The sequence below is a fragment of the Cervus canadensis genome, chromosome 11 (genome assembly GCF_019320065.1).
Source record: "Cervus canadensis isolate Bull #8, Minnesota chromosome 11, ASM1932006v1, whole genome shotgun sequence".
NCBI classification, from domain to species: Eukaryota; Metazoa; Chordata; class Mammalia; order Artiodactyla; family Cervidae; genus Cervus; species Cervus canadensis.
In genome coordinates, this window is record NC_057396.1 from 69,351,363 (window position 1) to 69,374,948 (window position 23,586).

A 23,586-nucleotide genomic window follows, 5' to 3' on the forward strand; every position below is an offset into this window, starting at 1 on the left:
AGTGAAACAAGTCAGTGTGGTGTGCAGAGTTTGCATTCTTGATCCACATCTTAACACTTGGATATTTTTTTTCTTAATTTTACAGAAACTGTAGGAAAATCCACATAACATAAAATTTACCATTTTAAGTGTAAAGTTCAGTGGTATTAAGTACATTCATAGTGTTAAACAAATAGCACCAGCATCTGTCTCCAGAACCCTTTTCATCTTCCCCAACTGAACTCTGGACCCATCAAACACTGACTCCCTAATTCCCCCTCCCCCAGCCCCCGGCAACCACCAGGCTACTTTCTGTCTCTGTGAATTTGACTACTCATAGAAGTGGGATCATATACTATTTGTTGTTTTGTGACCGGCTTATTTCACTTAGTATGTGTCTTCAAGGATTGTTCATGTTGTAGCATGGATCAGAATTTCCTTCCTTTTTATGGCTATTATTCCATTGGGTATATATATACCACATCTTGCTTATCCATTCATCCATCAGTGGACCCTTGGGTTACTTTCACGGTTTGACTCTTGTGCATAATGCTGCTGTGAACGTGAATGAACACACTTGCTGGAGTCCGTGTTGCCAGCTTGTTTCCTAAAGGGTTTTGCCAGTTTATTCTCCATTAGTATGGGAAACCCTAGTCTTGCCACCTTTACCAGTACAGAGCTGATCATGTAAAAAATTATTTGTGCCAACAATACAATGTGCTACTTTGTGTCTCTTTTCTTATCAGTGTTGGATTTTTTGCTGTGAACTATTGTTTCCCTCAGACTGTTCCAAGTACAGTTCTCTGGGCTGGGCCAGTCAGACATACTTTGACTTCTTCCCTAGCTTTTGAGACAAACCATAGCATGAGGAAAAGAAGGGTTTTTTTGGGGGGGGAAGATAATTGCTTTACAATGTTGTGTTAGATTCTGCTCTACAATGAAGTGGGTCAGCCTATGTATACATATATCTCCTCCCTCTTGGACCTCCCTTTTTTGACTGCAAATTTCCTAGGCACTTGGATAGCGCAGAACCCTAAAACTCCAAATAATGTCATCTTGTCCATTTGATCTGTACATCTTCACCTCCCTGCAAATGCTGCATCGTCTCACCCTTTGGAGGTGAGTGAGGTGGCAGGTTGGATATTGGAGATGTCATTTCAGGGAGAATGGGTGAGAGCTGCAAATTCTAAGGGTTCGACAGAACTTTGAAGGTTTTCTGGGCATTGCTAAATTGGTGCTTTACATGCCCACAATGGAGCCATGAATTCTGGTGGGAAAAGCATACACCTCAATGCTCTATTTCCCGTTTATTAGCAGTGTGACCTTAAGCAAGTGACTTAGCCTCTCTGAGCCTCAGTTTCCTTACCTGAAAATGACTTCGATTAAGTGGTTGCTCAGCTTTCTTTGCCTCTTATTTACCACCTCTCCTGTCTCCCCTGGGCATCCTTTCTTTTTTTTTTTTTTAAAGACTTTGATCTTTAGCATTCATTCATTGATTTTGTGGGCACCCTTGTCACATGGGTTTCTTCTGCTAGGCTTTGTGACATACTGGAAACAGTTCAAGGATCTTACCCTTACCACCATCAGAGGCCTGTGGGTATCTGGGAGCCCCTGCAGTTAAAAGTTAGTGAAGAGGGGGACTCCCTGGCAATCCAGTGGTTAAAGCTTTGCCTTCCAATACAAGGGGTGCAGGTTCAATTCCCACTTGGGGAGCTAAGTTCCCACATGCCTTGTGGCCAAAAAACGTGTAAAATAGAGGCAGTATTGTAACAAATTCAAAAAAGACTTAAAAAAAAAAGTTAGTGAAAAATAGTTTTCCAGTCGCCTGTCTATCTGGCGTTGAATCATGTTTACCAGAACCTGGGAGGTGGGCAGGGCAGGTGTCATTTCCAGGCTCGGAAAACAGATTCTTAGGGGTACAGAGGCTTGAAGTCACACCAGACAGCGAGGCAAGGGGCTGGCTGCAGCTGGGGTGCCCACCCTCGGCAGGGCGGCTGCCCTGTAGAGTTTGGCAGCTGCCACATGCTCGTGGACATCCAGCCACCGGCACCTGCCCAGTGCCGTGCCTGGTACCAGCAGGCACTCACCGAAGAGTGGCCCGCGCCGTCTCACCTGTCTCCCTCGCCCCCAGGTACGTGGTCATCTCCCGGGAGGAGAGGGAGCAGAACCTGCTGGCCTTCCAGCACAGCGAGCGCATCTACTTCCGGGCCTGCCGGGACGTCCGGCCGGGCGAGCGCCTGCGGGTCTGGTACAGTGAGGACTACATGAAGCGCCTGCACTGCGTGTCCCAGGAGACCGTCCACCGCAACCTGGCCCGAGGTGAGTAGGCGCTTCTAGGAAATCCGATGGGGCGTACTGTACACGGGGGAGACCCAGAGGAACTCAGGGAAACGGATGGGCTAGATTGGAGCAGCTGCTCTGGGATGGACCCCGGTGTGCCCTCCTCCCCCAGACAGGACCAGGAGCCCTATAATAGATGTTTCAGAGCATGCGGGAGTGAGACAAGTCTCCAGTGCCAATCATATAATCAAAATTGATTCTGTTTCCCCAACTCAGATTGATGGAAGGATGTTGTAAACTGCCACTGGCTCGATAATAGCAGCAATAACAGGTGGTATTTACTAAGTACTTAATATGCGCTAAACGTGTTTTCTACAGTGTCCCATGTAATCATTTCCATTAGCACCTGCTCTGTGAATGTGCAGTGAGAATTAGCTGGATAATATACATGCAAATGCTAGCATGTGGATTATTCTCTCCATCTTACTAGTGTAGAAATGGAGCATCAGATAAATACAGTGACTCACTCATCAGATAAATACAGTGGTCAGCAGGGGCACAGCTAGGCTCCTAACCCGTGTCTGTCTCAGTCCAGGGTCTAAGTTCTAACCTACAGTGTGGTCTGGCCTCCCGGACAAAACCAGTTTCTTCCTTGCTTCCTCCTCGTCTCATTTCTAGCTGTTCTAATGATATGCTATGAAAGAACAATTTCTCTTAGAAGAAGAAGGTTGGAGAGAGGTGGGAAGGTGAGTTTATATATGGATCATAGCCTGGTGGGTGGGTGTCCATCCAGGCTCCATTTAGATGAGTCATTTGAAAGTGGTTTAAAATATTCCCCAGTTCCTAGCCCTTTGCCTCTTTGAGTCCATCCTCAGCCATGCCAGCACAAATGGGTAAGCCCAGGTCATTTTTCCAACGGGACCTTCCTTGAACTAAAACCACATATCCAAAGACCCAGAGTCCATCTGGTCCTGGGACCCAAACCTACACCCAAGCCTTACCGTATTTCTGACCAACCTACTTATTGTAAATAAAGCTTCATTTGGACTATGAAGAGAAATGATGAAAAAGGGGTAAGAAGGACCCACTGGAATTATGCTATCTTCAAAACCAAAACAGAGCAAAGCAAATTGTGGACATTGAGAACACAGCTGCTACCTGACTTGGTAAAAGGTATCTGGTGACTGGATGGGCAGTGGGAGGAGACCCAATAGATACACTCATCTCTTGTCTTCTTTGGAGCTGCGTGTTGGGCACATATGTGCCAATTACACGTGGGAAGGCATGTTTCCATGACATGATTGCAATGGTTTCCATTTGATCTCCGGAGGTGCCGTGTATGAAAGTGTCTGGTACAGAGTAGGTGCTCAATAAATCTTTGTTGAATGGATAAAAGAAGGAATGAATGAAGACTGTCAAGAAGTCTCCAAAAGAATCTTATCATCAGAAGAGGAGAAAACCAAGCTGTATCTGAGGACACAGGTTCCATCCCTTGGCCATGATCTTCTTGAATTCTTCTGGATCTGTAATGCCTTTTTTCCCCAGTGTCTTCTCCAAAGCACAGCAAGCTACAGCATCCTCAGAGAGCCCTGAGACCCAAGGGGAATGCTCAGAGAAGGACATGAGCTTTCAGGAGTGGTTCAAAGGAGCGTGGCAGACAGACTTGAAATCTGTCTGCCAAGATGTGTGAAGATACAGGAGGAAGGAATGTCAATTCCTGGCCAGGCTGAGAAGTAGGAAATAGGAAGGAAACTGAAAGCCATGATGGGCAGTGTCCGAGCAGAGGGTGGACTTGGCCCCGAAGCCCTTGGGAGCAGCCCTGGGGCTCAGTGTCCTTTAGATGTGTCCATGTAACCTGTAGCTTTGGCGGTATCTCATATGGTTAGTGGTGTCTGAGATCTGTGTGCCTGTCCTGCTCTGGAGGGGGGAGTCCCCCACGCTCAACCACTTAAGGTCTTACATGGAAGGAGACTTCTTTGTAATTGGAGGTTGGAGCCCCGCTAAAGTCCAGAGCTTGAATTATTAGTCCTTACTAAGTAGGAACTCTCGTTGGTGGCTTAAGTGGTAAAGAATCCTCCTGCCAAAGTAGGAGATGCAAGAGATGTGGGTTCGATCCCTGGGTTGGGAAGATCCCCTGGGGAAGGAAATGGCAACCCACTCTAGTATTCTTGCCTGGGAATCCCATGGACAGAGGACATTGGCAGGCTACAGTCCATACGGTCACAAAGAGTTGGACACAACTGAGTGACTGAGCAGCATTACGTAGGAATATTAGTTGGAGGCCAGAACTGCTTCCTAAAGAGCATAAATTATTCCTTTGTGGTTATCTTTTAAGAACAGGATGCATCTATACATGTGTTCAAAGACTTTATTTGTTATTTGTCTACTTTGGGTTATTGATTTATTTTATGGTGTTTCCCCCATGCTTTGTGGAGGCTTTAGGATCAGTTTCATAATGTTTAAAGGCCTTCTTTGACCCACAGATTTTTTTCTGGGAGCCTTGACCCCAAAGAAATCTGCTCATCCTAGAAAATTTGAATAACCTTGACCTTGAGCAGAGAGGCATGAGGAATCCCTGGTGATGTGAGCCTTGACTTCTTGACATCCTCGGCTATTTACTGCCTGAGTGGTCCATGAGAAAGTTCAAGGGTAGCCACTGACTTTAATCAGGGATTCTGATGGGCAAGTGTCTTATCTGTGGTACAAATGTGTTGCATTTTTTAAAAGTTCTCTTCATCTCCACCCTTTCTGCCCCTCAACTGTTACAGAAATGAGTTTCAGGAATTAAGGTCATTCCTAAGTGTTCATTTGAGGACAGAAATTGAGCGTCCTGAATAGGTTGCTCCCTTCTGAGCTGGGGTCATACATGGGCTGGGCACAGCGCCCCATGCCAGCTGTGGGATGCCAAGGCTCAGTCACAGTATGGGACATCTGGGTTGTATGCAAAGAGCCCTTGGCCTTCATTTGGAGGCCTTGCTCAAACACAGCTCTCAGAAGCCTAATTACAACATATATTCAGAGTCACATCTCCCAGGACCCCGCCCCTGATCTAGGAAACCTTTGAGAGTTCCTCGCTGCACGGACAGCTGGCTGTCAGGGCCTTCTGAGGTTACCTCTTAGCATCTGTCCCCGCAGGCAGCACCCACACATCTATAGCAATCTGTGCAACTGTATTAGCCATTTTGAAGAATCAGGCTAACATAATATATTATATTGTTGGGGAGTTCACCAAGGTCTTTGACATCATTTACACGATAGAAAGAAATAGAAGAGGAAACGTCAGAATTGTCAGGTAAGGAAACACAGCGGCTGTATTTTGAGCATGCGTTGTGTCCACGTGTCCTGCTTTATCACGCTAGAGGCTGTCATCCTGGAGCCCACAGCAGCTGCCGGTGTCCCTTACTTCCCCTTTCTTCCTGCCGTGGTCATCAGTGAGACCCACAGAGGTTCAGGCCATGCTTCCTCGCATCATCCTATCTTCTGCTTACTGGAAGAATTAGAAAGGACAGTTGCTATAAGATGGACTTTGCCCTAAGGGAGAGTCAGGGAGGAGAAAGAAGTGGGACTCGGTGCTTTGTGTACCTTTTACCAAGTTGGGCTTCCCTGCTGGTTCAGACAGTAAAGAATCTGCCTGTAATGCAAGAGACACGGGTTTGATCCCTGGATCAGGAAGATCCCTGGAGAAGGACATGACAACCCACTCCAGTATTCTTGCCTGGAGAATTCCATGGACAGAGGAGCCTGGCAGACTACAGTCCATGGGATCCCAAAGAGTCAGACATGACTGACTGAGCAACTAACACACTATCAAGTGGAAGTAGCCGTCTTCCAGTTGCTAAGACTGGAGGGGAAGCCTGGAGGCATGAGAGCTCCTTATGCACTTAGCTGAGCTGTTACCACCCACTCAGCTTACCACGTGGGACGTCATCTTTTAGGATGACAGGATGGTGAGTTCCTTAACTTCCAACTCCCCACGCCTACAGCATTTGCTCAACTTATAAACATACCTGGGTTTGATCGCTGGGTTGGGAAGATCCCCTGGAGAAGGGAACGGCTTACTCAACCCAATATTCTTGCCTGGAGAATCCTGTGGACTCTATAGTCCATGGGGTCGCAAAGAGTCAGACACGACTGAGCGACTTTCATTTTCACTTTTTGATACATAAGGCTATGTTGAAGCTGCCTCTTTAAAAGGAGTTCTCGCCACTTTTTGGGGTCCTTTGACTCCAGACCCCGTGATCCATTCCTATTCTTTCTATCATGTAAATGATGTCAAAGACCTTGGTGAACTCCCCAACCATATGTTAGGTTAGCCTGATTCTTCATTGAGTAATCTGTCCCCTCTTTTTGCCACACCTGCTCCACAAGGCCAGACCCAGAGGGATGTGTCAAGCGACTTCCTGACAGGAGCGCTTTGTTTTCTGTTGGTTTCTCCTCTTCGGGGCTTTTCCCCACTTCCTCACACCCTGGTTTTCCTTCCTAGGAGAGAAGAGGTTGCAGAAGGAGAAGTCTGAGCAGGCTCTGGATAACCCAGAAGACCTGAGGGGTCCCCTTCAGCTCCCTGTGTTGAGACAGGGCAAAAGCCCCTACAAGCGTGGCTTTGACGAGGGGGACGTGCACCCCCAGGCCAAGAAGAAGAAAATTGACCTCATTTTCAAGGATGTGTTGGAGGCCTCGCTGGAATCCGCAAAGGTAGAAGCCCACCAACTGGCACTGAGCACTTCCCTGGTCATCAGGAAGGTCCCCAAGTACCAGAATGACGCCTACGGCCAGTGTGCAATGACGATGTCGCACGGCGTGCAGAATGTCAGTCGGACCCAGGGGGACGGGGACTGGAAGATCCCTCAGGGGGCTTCGAAGGAGGCAGGCCCCCTGGAGGACGAAGAAGAAGAGCCTTCATCGTTCAAGGCCGACAGTCCCGCTGAGGCCTCCCTTGCGTCCGACCCTCCCGAGCTGCCCACCACCTCCTTTTGCCCTAACTGTATTCGCCTAAAGAAGAAGGTCCGGGAACTCCAGGCCGAACTAGACATGCTTAAGTCTGGCACGCTTCCTGAGCCCCCCACCTTGCCAGCGCAGGTACTGGAGCTCCCCGAGTTCTCAGACCCTGCAGGTAAGTTGGGGTGGATGAAATTGTTGTCCGCGGGAGGAACGTGCGGTGGACAGTGTGGAGGGGGGCCAGGTGCTCCCTGGGGGTGCCACCTTCAGGGAGAGACCCGGGAACTCAGAGGTGGGCACCGGTCGCAGTCCACGCCCTCAGCTGCCTCCGACAGGCCGCCTTACAGCTCCCTTGGGGGCTTCGTGTCTTGCCCTTGTATCCTCCTCGTCAATAAAGGAAATTCCGCTGCAGGAGGGGGTGTGTGCTGTGTTCTTGACCCGTTGCCTTTCTCCGGTGTCTTATCCCAAAGCCCAACTTCTAAACTCGAGCTTTCTCTTCTCTTCCAGTTCCAGGCAGGGTGTCCCATGCGGGAGAGCCCCCGGCCTTCCTGATGGGGATTCAGGGCAGTGACCTCCCTTTTGTCTGTTTCTCTTGGCTGCCTGGTTCTTTTAGGGTTGTTCAACCATGAGGGAAGTTTCTCACTGCACAGCTGTATTAGAGATTTACACAGTGCTTCCTTTTTAACCACACCCCTTAGCTCAGAATGAGGTGGTGCAGCTCTTCCAAGCCTGTGTCTTAACTGCTTTCCGATCCCCAAATCACTTGGGGCCCCAGCTGCCTTCCTTTGAGGGCACATTAGTGGTGAGACAAACGAGTCCCACATTCTCGCCGTCCCGCCGTGCATCCTGGGACGTGCTCTGTTCCTCCACGGACTTGGCTTTCCTAGTTGTCCTCTTCGGTGGATACAGGACATTTAAGTTCCTTGGGCTCATGCTCATGGAGGGTGAGGGCAGACAGCCTGGAGCGCTGGAGCGTGGTGGTGGCCACCGGGGCTAATCCACAAAGAGGATCAGACATGCGTGGATGACAAGGATGCTTACAAGTGAATTCCAGGCTGGAATTCAGTCTGTTTCACAGAATATGACACCTGCCTTCTGGCCCTTATTTCCTTCATTTTGGAAACATCTATGTTTGTTTGTTGTTTTTTTTTTTTTTCTTCCCAGCAGATATAACGGGTTCCTTTCCCATTTGTCTTCCAGCCTCAGAAAGCATGGTCTCCGGCCCGGCCATCATGGAGGACGACGACCAGGAGGTCGATTCGGCAGACGAGTCCGTCTCCAACGATATCATGACGGCCACCGACGAGCCCTCCAAGATGTCCTCGGCCACGGGGCGCCGGATCCGGCGCTTCAAGCAGGAGTGGCTGAAGAAGTTCTGGTTCCTGCGGTACTCCCCGACCCTCAACGAGATGTGGTGCCACGTCTGCCGCCAGTACACGGTGCAGTCCTCGCGCACCTCCGCCTTCATCATCGGCTCCAAGCAGTTCAAGATCCACACCATCAAGCTGCACAGCCAGAGCAACCTGCACAAGAAGTGCCTGCAGCTCTACAAGCTCCGCATGCACCCCGAGAAGACGGAGGAGATGTGTCGCAACATGACCCTGCTCTTCAACACAGCCTACCACCTGGCCCTGGAGGGCCGGCCCTACCTGGACTTCCGGCCGCTGGCCGAGCTGCTGCGGAAATGCGAGCTCAAGGTGGTGGACCAGTACATGAACGAGGGAGACTGCCAGATCCTCATCCATCACATCGCCCGGGCGCTGCGCGAAGACCTGGTGGAGCGCATCCGCCAGTCGCCGTGCCTCAGCATCATCTTGGACGGGCAGAGCGACGACCTGCTGGCCGACACGGTGGCGGTCTACGTCCAGTACACCAGCAGCGACGGGCCCCCGGCCACGGAGTTCCTGTCCCTGCAGGAGCTGGGCTTCTCCAGCACAGAGAGCTATCTGCAGGCGCTGGACCGGGCCTTTTCCGCCTTGGGCATCCGCTTGCAGGACGACAAGCCCACTGTGGGCTTGGGCATAGATGGGGCCAACGTCACAGCCAGCCTGCGGGCCAGCATGTTCATGACGATCCGCAAGACGCTGCCCTGGCTACTGTGCCTGCCCTTCATGGTGCACCGGCCCCACCTGGAGATCTTGGATGCCATCAGCGGGAAGGAGCTCCCCTGCCTGGAGGAGCTGGAGAACAACCTGAAGCAGCTGCTTAGCTTCTACCGCTATTCGCCACGCCTCATGTGCGAGCTGCGGTCCACGGCGTCCACGCTTTGCGAGGAGACCGAGTTCCTGGGGGACATCCGGGCCGTGCGGTGGATCATCGGCGAGCAGAACGTCCTCAACGCCCTCATCAAGGACTACCTGGAGGTGGTCGCCCACCTCAAGGACGTCAGCAGCCAGACCCAGCGGGCGGACGCCTCGGCCATCGCCCTGGCCCTGCTGCAGTTCCTCATGGACTACCAGTCCATCAAGCTCATCTACTTCCTCCTGGACGTGATCGCTGTGCTCTCACGCCTGGCCTACGTCTTCCAGGGCGAATACCTCCTGGTGTCCCAGGTGGACGACAAGATCGAGGAGGCCATCCAGGAGATCAGCCGGCTGGCCGACTCCCCCGGGGAATACCTGCAGGAGTTCGAGGAGAACTTCCGGGAGAGCTTCAACGGGATTGCCATGAAGAACCTCAGGGTGGCTGAAGCCAAGTTCCAGTCCATCCGGGAGAAGATCTGCCAGAAGACCCAAGTGATCCTAGCTCAGAGGTTCGACTCCCGCAGCCGGATCTTCGTGAAGGCCTGCCAGGTGTTTGACCTGGCCGCCTGGCCCCGGAACAGCGACGAGCTCCTGAGCTATGGCAAGGAGGACATGGTTCAGATCTTTGATCACCTGGAGGCCATCCCCACCTTCTCCCGGGATGTCTGCCGGGAAGGGCTGGACCCCCGGGGGAGTCTGCTGATGGAGTGGCGGGAACTCAAGGCTGATTACTATACCAAAAACGGCTTCAAAGACCTGATCGGCCACATTTGCAAGTACAAGCAGCGGTTTCCGCTCTTGAACAAGATCATCCAGGTTCTCAAAGTCCTCCCCACCTCCACGGCTTGCTGCGAGAAAGGCCGAAACGCCCTGCAGCGAGTTCGCAAAAACCACCGCTCCCGCCTGACTCTGGAGCAGCTCAGCGACCTGTTGACCATTGCTGTCAACGGCCCTCCCATCGCCAACTTCGATGCCAAGCGAGCCCTGGACAGCTGGTTCGAGGAGAAGTCTGGCAACAGCTACGCACTGTCGGCCGAGGTCCTCAGCAGGATGTCTGCCCTGGAGCAGAAGCCAGTGCTGCAGACTGTGGACCATGGGTCAGAGTTTTATCCGGATATTTAGGAAGCTGGCATTGCAGAGTTCACTAAGCTGTTGAATATTTTTTTAATCTATACTCATAAGCTTTGATATATTATATAAATATATATTATATTATATATATCTATAAAAACCCACACTGAAAAAGAAATTTTAAAAACCAAGGTGACACGTCCACCAGAAGCTACTGGGAGTTTTCAGATTGGAATAATGTCGGAAACTGACTCTTGTCTACAAAATTTGGCAGCTGTGACACACCCCGTGGGAACTCATTTTCACTCACAGAAGCATGTGCTGGGGCTACGCAGGCTCCCACCTGACTGTCAACCAACTCGCATAAGCTAAAGTGACGGGTCTGTCATCCCCTTTAGGTAGCCCATTCTGTTTATGTTCTCGTTTGGGGGTTGAGGGAGGGGTTTGGGTTTGGGTGTATGTTCTTGCCTTCTTTTTTTTTTTTTTTCTTGTTTGGTTTTATGAGCGGGATCTCTTGGCCTCTTGGTTGACACGCTGGTCCGGCAGAATCAGACCTCTGATTTTTGGATAGGGTGAGCTGTGTATCCGGATCAGGGTGTTCGACGTTTTTTCCCCCTCCCACCCGGCTGGAGAGGTGTTCATTCATTCCCGGATGAGCGTTCCTTCACTGTCTCTGAATCAGAAGTGTCGGTCAGACTGTGACACCCGCCAGTCTCCATCTGTGTCACCTCTCCCGCCCCTGGGCTGTTGATTCCCTCCTTCCAGTCCCCTGGATCCTAAACATTTTACCTGTTATACTGAAGGCAAAACTGCCTCACAACGGAGCTTGAGATCCTGGGGAGAAGGGAGGACATGAGCCCTTTGCATTCCTGTTTTTTACCTGGTGTGGGAGACCATAACAGAATTCCATTCAGATCCAGGGAATGTGGGGGAAATCCAGAGCCAAGAAGTCCAGACCCCAGTAGGGCAGCGATCTTTGGCTAAAAACACGGAAAATGAAAAGTACGTATTCAATTTACATGAATTATTTATACTCTGTCTTTATAATCATATAATGTGTTTGGGGGTATATTATTTTTTCCTTTAATAATCGAGAAATGCCTGCTAGAGTTCAGTGGCAGGAGATGTCAATGCAAGTTGTGCCCTGGGTTATGCATAACTCTGATGAGAGTCTCTAGAGATTGGGTCCTTCTTTTGCAATAAGGCTGATGACAAGCCCTGCAGCCTGGCAGGAAGGTAGTGGAAAAGTGGGGAATGCGTCTATGCCTGCGAACGCTTCCTTTTTTGAACAGGGTAGAGATGTCCTCAAAGAAAGGCATAAACAAGAAGTCAGACAGACTCTCAAGGCATCAGCCTACACACACACACACACACACACACACACAGCTGAGATATAAGCTTTAGAAATAGCCACTTGCCTACTCCCTGAGGCAAGTAGTGGTTTCATCTAGAGGAGTCTTGATCAATGCTCTTTTGTTCATTTAATTACCAGTATACCTCGCAAGGGAGTTTTTTTTTAAACAAATGTGCGTGAGCTGTTAAAAACTTCTGTCCGTGTTTCCACATCTGATGTATGCATATCTGATCTGCAGAGGTCCTACATTGTGGATGCAGGTTCTATTTGGGGGAAGGGAGGAAGACCTGCATTGTCTATCGTCTGTCTATATGAGCCACCCCTCTCTTTTGGCAGAGGGTGGGCCAAGGATGGGATGATCTGGCCACAGGCAAGGCCTCGGTGTCCCCAACCTGCTCGGCTCAGACATTAGAAAACTGTGGTGGCTTCCTCCCTTCTTGGTTTATCTTGTCTCTGAGGCCTCATGCCACCGATGAGAGCCGGAGTGGAACTGTCAGCGACACTGAACATGTCACCCCCTCTTCCTTGTCCTGCCAGACCTTCACCCCCCACAGACCCCCTCCCCCCACCCCCATGGTCTTGGTGCTATGATAACTTTAGAATCATTGCTGCTAGTCAATAGCTTTTCATTATATAAATATATTATATATATTATATATTATTTTTGAAACTTTTTTGTTTTCAACAGTGATGTAGCATGTTAAAACAAAACAAAACAAAACCAACTGGTTTTCTCCGACTGTCCCACTGCCAGGCCTCATATGCTGCCTTCTTCAACAAATCAATGCACCCCTGCCTGGTGACATTCACCCCTCCCTCCCCCTCCCCAGCCTCACACGCTTTCCCACCCTCCTCTGAACAAGGAGAGAGTCAGCAGGAACTTGCAAGGAAAGCCCTTTCTCCAGCTTTGAAATTCCCAACCTCATGCATGTCACTTTAAGCTGATGTCTTCTCCCGCCATCCCCCTTGTCCGATCAGGGTCAGTATCTGTGGTCAAGTGCAAAGCACAAGGGTCCACCTTTCCCTCCTCGACTTCCTCTCCACCACGCACCCAATCCACCGGGTCTGCGGGAGAGCTCCCTCTGGACATCACACGGACCAAGATGGGTCAAGATGGGGCAGAGATGACTGGCAAGGTGGGCCTCCATAGGGATCAGAAACAGTAGTCGGGATCCTTTCTTCTAGCCAACAGATGCCTTACGCCTCCCCCTGCCCACCTCTGCGCCTCCCCACCCACTACATCAGGAGACAGGGAGTCATCCCCTAGACCACCACTCATTTGAAAACCAGGAGGAAAGACTCGCTGATGACTGCCTGAGTACTGTGGCAGGGCCACAACTGTTTCCTCTCAGGAGGCCATGGCCGAAAGTAGCTTGAATTTTTATCCAGAGGGGAAAGAATCATTTGGGCCAATGCCAGTGTCTACCTTATTATTTCAGAGGAGCAGGAGCCAGCCACCTGCCTCTGGGCCAGGAGCGTGGATGGCTGCTAGCAGCACTAGACATCGAGCCGTCGCCTGCCCAGCCAGGCTCCAGACCTCTGAGAGGATGGGCTCTCTGGAGATTCCCGAAGTTTGGGAAGGCATCTTGAAAGCTCCAGGTGCTCATGGCAGTCTGAAGGCCACTTTGCCTGGGGACAGGGAGCAATTTGGGTGACACACCACTACAGTTGTTACGGAGTCTTTACCCTCAGAAGTTCCAGTGTTTCTATCCTGTGAATGCTGCGTGCAATTACCCGTCGTTTTCACCCCAGGCATTTCCACTCTCTGCCTCCAAGAAGGACTCCTGGGGTATGGGGACTCTTGGGGTCTGCCCACATGCTTGGGCAATCTAACCTCTCGTCGATGAGTATAAAAAGCTGTGGCCAGGCAATCCTTCCATGCTGATGGACAAGGCAGAGCCCTTAAATTCAACCCCTGGCTTAGGAGAGACAACCATTGACTTAGAAAAAATTATTCGTGTCTCTGGAGTCAAGCTTGTCTTCAGTGGGTTGACCAATTAGTGATTTTCTTTGATTCATGGAGCGGGTGGGAAATGAGATCAGGTTTGTGGCCGATGGTGCCAAGGAGATACATCGCAGAGCTTGGGAGCCAGAAACCCTTGTGATTAAAAATGGTCTGCTTTTTCTCAATGGAGGGAAAAAACAAAAAGACCCGTTGCCATCTTGTATCTGTCTGTGAAATGTGAGGTAGCCCAGCCCTGTCTGCAACTCTTGCCACTTCCCAATTTCCAAGTTTCACCTGTCTGGTTGGGTATGACAGTCTGGGCATCCACAACACCAGCTCTTTTTGTTTGTTTGTTTCTTTCTTCTTGGATGGCCTCTGGGCACATCTAGTGCTGGGCAGAGCCTCATTTCCTCAGCCTCACTGAAAGAGGAGCGGAGGCTCTATCTCCTGGACCCCTGGTTAGTTGCATTCGGTGCTGAGCCCTGAGTCTAGGACAGCTGGAGGTCTCCACCCTGGCCCCTGCCAAGTGTTTCCATGTTGAGTTGTCTTGCTGAGCCTCCTCTCCTTGACTTGCTTATGTTGCCCCTTTGACTTGGAGAAAGGACCTTGTAATTATTTAAGGTGATGTTTAAATTTTTTCCATTTGTTTTGAAGTGTTGCCAAGAGGGAGAAAATAGGCAACAGCGTGTCGAGTGCTGAAAATGATCGCGGAGAGGCTGAAATGGACCAGACTTGGCCCAGCCTGGGCTGTGGGATGGGGGCTATTTTGGTTGTTTACCTGGAGCCTCGTGGGGTCCAGAAAGTGGCTTGGGGGTTGAAACAGAACTTCTCGATTCCTTGCCCTTTGTTTTCTCGCCTGTAGGAACAGGAATTCTGTATCTAGAGCTCGTTGTGGCTTCCGACCTGATTTCCAAGTAGAATTCGTGTTCTTTCTTGGTCCCTACACCCACTTTGGACAAAAGGCTCTGACCCTCATCCCTCCTCGCCCTTTCAAGCAGCAGGCCAGCCTGGGACAGCCAAAGCAGGGAGGCCAGGCCTCCTTAGATGAGAAAGGCATGTTTACAAGGCAAGTGAGTTTGGGACAGTCCCATTTCCGATGCCAGCCTCCCGGGGGGAGGTGGTGCTGGGTCATGGCTTCTAGGCTGGCTTCCTCCTCCAGTCTCGAGGAGGGGGGAAGATTATGTCCAGAGATCCACAAGGGCCCTTCTCCTACTTGGAGGAAGGCCTCTCTCTGCTCTCTGTGGACAAGGTGCTTTAGCTGAGTGTCTGGAGCTGTGATACTTTAAGAAACCTTTGAGGTGATCTTTGTGTGTTAGCCAGAGGGAGAAAAAGTGCCCTTTCGGGAGGAAAAATGGTACGGCCCTCCTCTTTCATCTGGCCCTCCCCACCCCTACCCCATCCCTTCAAGTGGTATCGCCCTGGAAATACCTATGCAATCCAGTCTCCCTAGGAGAGTGCATGGAAGCAGGGGTATGTGCAGTGTATAATACAAATGCTACAGCATATATATTGTATATATGGACATATGCAGTACGTATACACACAGAGTAAGAGATGAAATCACGTCTATATATCTATAAATAATATCCTATATATTTATACATTTCTATGTTTTAAATAGATATAAAAAATAGAGTCTATAGAGAGCTGGGAGAGCAGTGGGAAAGCCTGTCGCTGTGTTGTGAGAAGAGGGAGGACGTGGAGCTTTTGCGGGGGAGCCCGGGGCAGCTGCGCAGGTGGGGTTTGCTGGGAACGGGGCCTCCTGCTGGAGTATTGGAGAGGAGAGTAGCCAGGCCCTGGCCCTGTCTGTGCACTTTTCTCGCCTTTCCCACACGCAGACTTAGTCTGAGGTCGAAAGGAGATCCTCACCCCCTGGGCTCCCTCCAGAAGTGTCCCCTTTGCCCCCCAACAAGCCTCCACTTGGGTGGTCCCTGCTGCCCGGCAGTAGGACGTGGTCTCTGACCCCCTGGGAGAGGGACACTGCACAATTTCCCCCAATACCCTCCCCCTCACAGGAAGGAGCAGCACTGGCGGCAATAGGAAAGGTGCAGATTGGACCAAGACGGGTCCGGGAGAGATGCCGCGCCCCCACCTCCCCACTTTAGATGCTTTTTGCTGCCCACCCCCCACACCCCTGCCCTGGAGGCCAAGCCTCTGAAATACAGCCGTCCTGGCCTCCCTCACCCACTCTTTCATCGCCTGCCAGGGCAGCATCGCCAGTCAGCGCTGCCCACCCTCCAGAGGCTTTCCGGCCAGGGCAGGGGGTGGGTATCAGCTAATGGGAAATGGTGAGAGAGACATATCCGCACACTCATAAATTCAGTGGCAACTCCAGTTCAGAAGCGGGGCTTTGGCCCAGTCCACTTTGCACATCTGCTGCTGCTGGCTGCACTCAGGACAGCGCCCCCCACCCCTCTCCTGTGCCCACCGGCGCTGCCGTTAACAGGCAGGTCTAGTTCACGTACACTGTTCTGATTCTGTGACTCGAGGCAGAGGCTGAGCCAGACGCCCCAAGCTCATCCAAGCTCATCCACTTCCGCCGGGGAGGGGGGAGGGCGCCTCCCTCGGCTTGGCCCAGCCCCCCTCCGCTCCTGGATGGCCGGGACGTCTGGGGGCCCGAGGGTCACCGGTGCCCCCGGCTGAATGACGAAGGGCCTATGCAGCCCTGACGGGATCAGAAATCCGTTTCACTTCCAGGTTTCTCTCACGGTTGTTTTACCCCACGGTGGAGGTAGAGGGGGAGGGCCCGACCGGGCCGCAGAGGATGGGAGACAGAGGGCAGCCACACCCTCTGCCCTCTAGGCCGGCCTCTGCCTTTTGGCTCGGCTCCCGTCTCCGAGCCTCCTCTGACCTCCGTCCTACACTTCCATACCATTTACCAACGTACCTCAGTCTCCAGCAGAGCCCCCCCATGCCCGCAGTCTGGGGCGGGGCGGGGTGTCTGTTCTGCCAATGCCCACCTCTTCTCCACTCCACGTCCACCCTGGTCTCCTTGAGCCACCGCTAGCTGCCAACCGGGTCTCCGAACACCCTCCAGTGCCTGGCTCAAGAGAGACCAGGCCCGGCCCGAGCCTTCCTCCCGCGGCGGGAGGTCAGACCCGTGGCCAGGGGATGGGCATCTTCGGGTAGCAATCCCACAATGCACTGTACCTCAGAGAGAGAGCGTCCTCGGGGCGTCAAGGGCGTCGGGCCCTCCGTCCAGAGGAGGACGGCCGGTCACTACACTGCTCCCCAAAAGACAAGGGCCAGGCTGCCCTCGGGGCATCCTCAGTTTCTTCACTTTTGTCTCTCTGGAAGAGCCAGCAGTCTGATTCCGTCTTTTTCAGCCCCGCCGTCTCTCTCCGCCTCTCCACCCCCACGCTGCTGAACCGTTTCATTTCAATCACAGAGGAAAATAAAGTGGGGGTGGGGGGAAATACCTAGGAGTCTATTATCACATACATATTAATATGTTAATACTTTCTTTCTTAAAAAAAAAAAAACCCTCGATGTTATTATTTTGCAGACTACGCTTTATAGTACCTGTGTGACGGGACCTAGAACACTGGATACAAATAGAGCTATGTTGGTTTATCATAATATGTACGCAGAAACTTTCCTTTTGTCATATTATCCTTGTAATGTAAGAAGATTGTTAATAAAAGCATTTAAATTTACTCACCGAGGTCGGATCTCTGCCTTCTTGTCTTCCTCCCAGCTCGTGCCCAGGGTGATTCAGAATGAGTCCCACGCTTGGGTATCAGGTGAGATTGCCTGCCTGCTTCCTGGTCAGAAGCAACTGGAAGAGGCCTTCTAAGTGCACTTCCTGCTGTTCTTACTTTTCCGCTATTCGAGGCCACTTCTAGCTGGTAACCTACACACCTCACCCACCCGTCTGGCCAAAAAGAGGTGTCATCAAAACCGTTTAAAATAAATCTCTCGCCCCCACACATATTTACCCCACAAAATTCTCAGCGCTATTGCAGATGAGACAGGCAAGCAGGCAGGCAAAGTCTGCTTCAGTTGTGCCTGACTCTGTGTGACCCTAAGGACTGCCGCAGCCTGCCAAGCGCCTCTGTCCGTGGGATTCTCCAGGCAAGAATACTGGAGTGGGTTGCCATGCCCTCGTGCAGGGGATCTCGGATGAACAGTGTTCTAATTCTCCATCCAACTACTTGCATGATTCTCCACTGACAGACTCTGTCTCCAGGGAGGGTCCTTCCCAGTAGTTTGCTAATGGTGCTGGTACAGGGGTGGGTGAAAAGTGATGTTTTGCCCAAATTGTCTTAGAAAGAAGATGGGCATACATTGGAGAAAAATGTAGAAAAGTGGTTGCAGGGTTTCCTCCCAGGCACTGAGCCCTCCTGTCAGCTCCTGCCCGCCCCAGCCCAGCTTCCAGTCATGGGTAGTCCCTCTCCTCCTTCCGGACCTCTGCCTGCTCAGTGCCTGCCCTCGTTCCCCCAGCCTGTCTCTCTCCCAGCCCCTCAGTCACTCAGAGCTTCCTGTCGTGAAGGCCATTCCACGGTTTTCTCAGAATGTTCAGTTCTCTTCTTTTCCCAGGGCAGAGGGTGGAGGGGCAGAGAGAGCAAAGGGGTGCAGCTGTCCACGCCTAACCAGCCCAGGTGAACTGGGGTTGGCCCCGCCCCACTGCTGGCCATTGGATTTGACCTACATTTGCAGCTGGGAGGCAAGGGAAAGATAAATCTTCCGTTGGCCATGAGCTAGGTCTCCCCAAAGCAAGGCTTGGAGAATGTGGCAAGGGGGGAGGTCCAGTCCACTTCCTCTCCTCCCTCTCCACAGCTGCCCCCAGCTTCCCTCTCCAAGGTTCAAAAGACAAGTTGAGCTCACCCCAGAGAGAAGACTTAGGGAGCTGGCCTGAAGACCCATTGCTATGTGACACTTTCTACAGTGACCCTTTGAAAACACAGATCCAGTTGTGGCAAATAGATGGGGAAACAGTGGAAAAAGTGTCAGACATTATTTTGGGGGGGTCCAAAATCACTGCAAATGGTGATTGCAGCCATGAAATTAAAAGACACTTACTCCTTGGAAGGAAAGTTATGACCAACCTAGACAGCATATTAAAAAGCAGAGACATTACTTTGTCAACAAAGTCCTGTCTAGTCAAGGCTATGGTTTTTCCAGTGGTCATGTATGGATGTGAGAGTTGGACTATAAAGAAAGCTGCTGCTGCTGATGCTAAATCGCTTCAGTCGTGTCTGACTCTATGCAACCCCATAGACGGCAGCCCACCAGGCTCCCCCATCCCTGGCTGAGCGCAGAAGAATTGATGCTTTGGAACTGTGGTGTTAGAGAAGACTCTTGAGAGTCCCTTGGACTGCAAGTAGATCCAATCAGTTCATCCTAAAGGAAATCAGTCCTGGGTGTTCTTTGGAAGGACTGAGGCTGAAGCTGAAACTCCAATATTTTGGCCACCTGATGCGAAGAGCTGACTCATTTGAAAAGACCCTGATGGTGGGAAAGATTGAAGGCAGGAGGAGAAGGGGATGACAGAGGATGAGATGGTTAGATGGCATCACTGACTCGATCGACATGAGTTTGAGCAAGCTCTGGGAGTTGGTTATGGACAGGGAAACCTGGCATGCTGCAGTCCATAGGGTCACAAAGAGTTGGACACGACTGAAGCGACTTAGCAGCAGCAGCAGAGCAACTGAACTGAATTGAATCCGTGTTTACTGAAGGGATGAACGAATGAGTGTAAATTTCACTCGCCTGATGAAAGTGCAATCCCAGCAATGCTATGTTGGTCACAGTAGAGACCTCAGATGCTTCCACTTTGCCTGCCTCTGTCTCAGTTTCCTCACTTGACTAGGGGACCCCTGCACCTGACCCTTGGCAACATATGGCCCAGACCCAGCCCTTTCTCTACAAAGCTGAGGTGGCGCCCGAGGTGCTCACTTGCACCCAACTTGCGCTTGTCCTTTGGATAATGTCCCACCCCCCTCAGGCAGGTGCTCCCAGGTTTTCTTAGGGAAGAGAATTTTTCCAGTTCCTTCCAGTATGGCAATTGTCTGAGTTCATGGTTTCAGATAGCATTTTTAAACGACTGCCTATGCATCTTGCTACCTTTCCAATAAAGACTCTGGTCACTGGCTCTAAACCACAGCCTGGACTTCAGGGTTAGAGCAGTGTTGTTGCTCAGTTGCTAAGTCATGTCTGATTCTTTGTGACCCCTTGGACTGTAGCACGCCAGGCTTCCCTGTCCTTTGCAGTCTCCCAGAGTTTGTTCAAATTCATTTCCATTGAATCAGTGATGCTACCCAACAATCTTATCCTCTGTCGCCCCCTTCTCTTCTTGCCCTCAATCTTTCCCAGCATCAAGGTCTTTTCCAATGAGCTGGCTCTTTGCATCAGATGGCCAAAGGATTGGAACTTCAACTTTCAGCATTAGTCCTTCCAATAAATATTCAGGGTTGATTTCCTTTAGGATTGACTGGTTTGATCTCCTTGCAGTCCAAGGGACTCTCAAGAGTCATCAACACCAGAATTCAAAAGCTGCAGTTCTTTAGCCCTCAGCCTTCATTATGGTCCAACTGTCACATCCATACCTGACTACAGAAAAAACTATAGCTTTGACTATATGGAACTTTGTTGGCAAAGTGATGTCTCTGCTTTTTAATATGCTGTCTGGGATTGTCATAGATTTGAGCAGTACCAACTTCAAAGTTCCCCCTCTACCTCTTACAAGCTGCGAGACCTAGGACAAGTCACTTATCTGAGTCTGCATCTTCTGGGCTCAGCACAGAGCAGAGACTTACAACACAATGACCCGGGTCATTATCATCATTACTGTTACCTCTCACATCAGGTTGAAGTAGATGCTAGGAAGCCTAGGTTTCCTTTTTTTCACCTAGAATTCCAGGGCCTCGCGTGGGTGAGGGATTGCCTGCTACTTTTTAATACAGAGCCACCAATACCTTTCTCACAACTAGAGTGGCAACCTCTGCCTCAACCCTTTTCCTTCTCATCTGGAGAGAGAGCTTCAGGGCACCCTCTTCTGGTCGACAGCTCAATTCACCTGACCCTTGAGGGCAAAGAGACCACAAATAGGGTTGGTTTGTTTTTGGTGGGAAAACCAGGCTTCTCCTCGCTTGATCCTGGTTTGAATCCCTGTGTTTCTAAAACAGGAATTCTGCCATCATCCACTTGTCCTGAGACACCAAGGGAGAATGTTGGGAAATTGGGATGGGAAGCCAGGCTCCAGCCTTGTCTGCCTTGAGAAGATACTTCACCCGGTTGAGGACAAGCCACTACTAGACTGCTTTCTGTGGCAAGGTCTGACTTCCAATCCTAAGTCTGGCTTCTTCCCACCTCCTCCCAGGTAGGCACCTGCCTCCATCTCTGGCTTCGGGATGGTGCTGAGGGCCCTGTCAGGGGCTACCTGTGCTGGCTCCTCCGTAGGAGATGAGGGATACGTGCAGGGGGCAGTTCTCCAAGGCTGGTACCAAGAAAAGCCCCATCCCCTAACTCCATCCACAGCCACATCCTATGGCTCTACCCTTGCCAGGCATCTGCCCAGGTTTGGAGAGAGAACAGTTGCTAGGGTTCTGAGCTCTTGAAATGGTGTTGCTTCCAAGTGACTCTAAAAAATAGAAACTCTTGGGTGGAAAAATCACCACTGACTCCATTAGCAATTAAGCAAATGAGAAGAGTATGACTCAGAGCCTCAGGTAACATCACATTCTGTCTGGAAGAGCAAATGGCTGTCAGGAAACCTGGCCCAGGGCAGGGAAGGCAGGTACCCGTTCACGTGGGTTTAGTTCATTTTACACATGAGATTGGAGGCCAAGGATACACATGAGAAGTCTTAATTATCAAATCACAAAACATTAAATCTTGAAGAGTGATCATTTTGTCCAAATTTATTTTATAGATGCGGACATAAGCCCAGAGGCAAGTGACTTACCCAGAACCATGAAGGTGGCAGTGACAGAGACCAGCTGGGTTGCCCAGCTCCTAAATGCGGTGCTTTAAACTTAAGTTATTTCATAGGCTGGAGCAGAGTTTGTTATTTAAGATGGTTCAGTGGAAAGCCCAGTATAAAATCATTCCTAAACTCTTCTTGCCCCTTCCATTTTTATTTTTGGTATATTCAGATGCTCAAATCTTAGTTTTGGGCTTCAGAGGCCATTTGGGTTCAATCCCTGGGTTGGGAAGATTCTCTGGAGAAAGAAATGGCAACCCACTCCAGTATTCTTGCCTGGAAAATTCCATGGACAGAGGAGACTGGGGGGCTACAATCCATGGGGTTGCAAAGAGTCAGACAGGACTGAGTGATTGAGCACATCAGGGGCCATATTCACAGTTACCTGTGAAACACAGTCTACACAATATTTGGCTGCATGGGATCCTATTTTAATATGGAAATAAAAATCCTGGCTGTCATTAAAATATAACAAATATATATAATATAAAATAAGGAATTACATGTACAGACTTGGAAAGTGAAGCCTTTCTTTATGGCTCATTTATCCTTTTTAAGAGGGCTTCCCAGGAGGCACTAGTGGTAAAGAATATGCCTGCCGATGCCGGAGATGCAAGAGACGTGGATTCGATCCCTGGCCCAGGAAGATCCCCTGGAGTAGAAAATGGCAATCTGTTTTAGTACTCTTGCCTGGAAAATTCCATGGTCGGAGGAGCCTGGCAGGCTACAGTCTTTGGGGCCACAGAGAGTCAGACACAACCGAGTGATTAAGCAGCAGCATCCTTTTTCAGAGCCTTTGGTTTTAATTCCACATAACCTGCCTGATTTCCTACTGACCTGAAAATTCAGGCCCTTCCTCTGGCTTAATGCCTGAGCCTGTTCCTCCAGAAGGCAGGGCTGCAGCAGCCACGAGGAGGCCCTGAGATGACAGGACTCTGTAAGTTCCCGTGTCCCTGCCCGCCACCTGGAGCACAGGTGAGCACTCAGCCACTGCCCTGACTCTTCAGTGATAGGGGTATTTCTCTGGGGTATGTTAGAGACACAGTTTCCATCTTTCCTTCTCAAGAATAAAGTTCAAGCCCCAAGAGGCCTTGCCTGAGAACGTTCACAGCAGCAGTTCCTCCAACATAAAAAAAAAGAGAGAAATATCTAAACATATGTCAGTAGGGGAATGGGATTGTGGCATATCCATGCAATGGAAAATAACACAGCAGCAAAAAATAAAGGAGCTAGAGCTACATAAATCTGCATGGATAAAACTCAAAATTTTAGCGTGGAGCAAAAATAATGTGATACAATTTAAAATTAAAAACACAAAATACTCTATGAGGTTTACACATACATGTAGTAAAAAGAGAAAGAAAAGTTTGGGGTGAGAAACCCCAAGTTCAGGATGGTGGTGTCCTGAGTGAGAGGCTAAGGGGATTTCAACTGTATTTGTCAATTTATATTGTATTTTATAAAACTTGGCAGGAGTTCACGTGTGTTTATCAGATTATTTTTCTGCATTGCCTATGTCTAAAGTTTTTTTTGTTTGTTTGTTTTTATGCTTCATCTTTTAAAAAATAGTTGTTTGTTCACTTATGGCTGCACTGGGTCTTCGCTGCTATGCACAGGGTTTCTCTAGTTGCGCGGATTCTCACTGTTCTGCAGGGGCTTCTCACTGTGGTGACTTCTCTTGTTGTGGAGCATGGGTTCTAGGTGTGAGGGCTTCAGTAGTTGTGGTGCGTGGGGCCATTAGGAAGTAGATTCATAACCACTGGACTACCAGGGAAATCCATGTCCAAAGTATTAAGAAACAGGAACTTAAACACACACACACACACACACACACACACACACACTAGGCAGCTGA

General features: G+C 50.3%; 1 protein-coding gene across 4 annotated transcripts in view; it reads left to right on the plus strand.

Annotated features, from left to right (window-relative positions):
• The window catches only part of PRDM11 (PR/SET domain 11), a 94,219-nt gene extending 76,756 nt beyond the window's left edge, over positions 1 to 17,463 (plus strand). For 3 of the 4 annotated variants that reach the window (XM_043481364.1, XM_043481363.1, XM_043481362.1), the window contains exons 6-8: positions 2,111 to 2,298; positions 6,743 to 7,369; positions 8,395 to 17,463. In XM_043481364.1, the coding sequence (XP_043337299.1) occupies positions 2,111 to 2,298; positions 6,743 to 7,369; positions 8,395 to 10,559 (2,980 nt within the window). In that variant the 3' untranslated portion in view covers positions 10,560 to 17,463. The remainder of the gene's footprint in view (positions 1 to 2,110; positions 2,299 to 6,742; positions 7,370 to 8,394) is intronic. The other variant, XM_043481365.1, reaches the window with a different exon arrangement.
• The last annotated feature ends 6,123 nt before the right edge of the window (positions 17,464 to 23,586 follow it).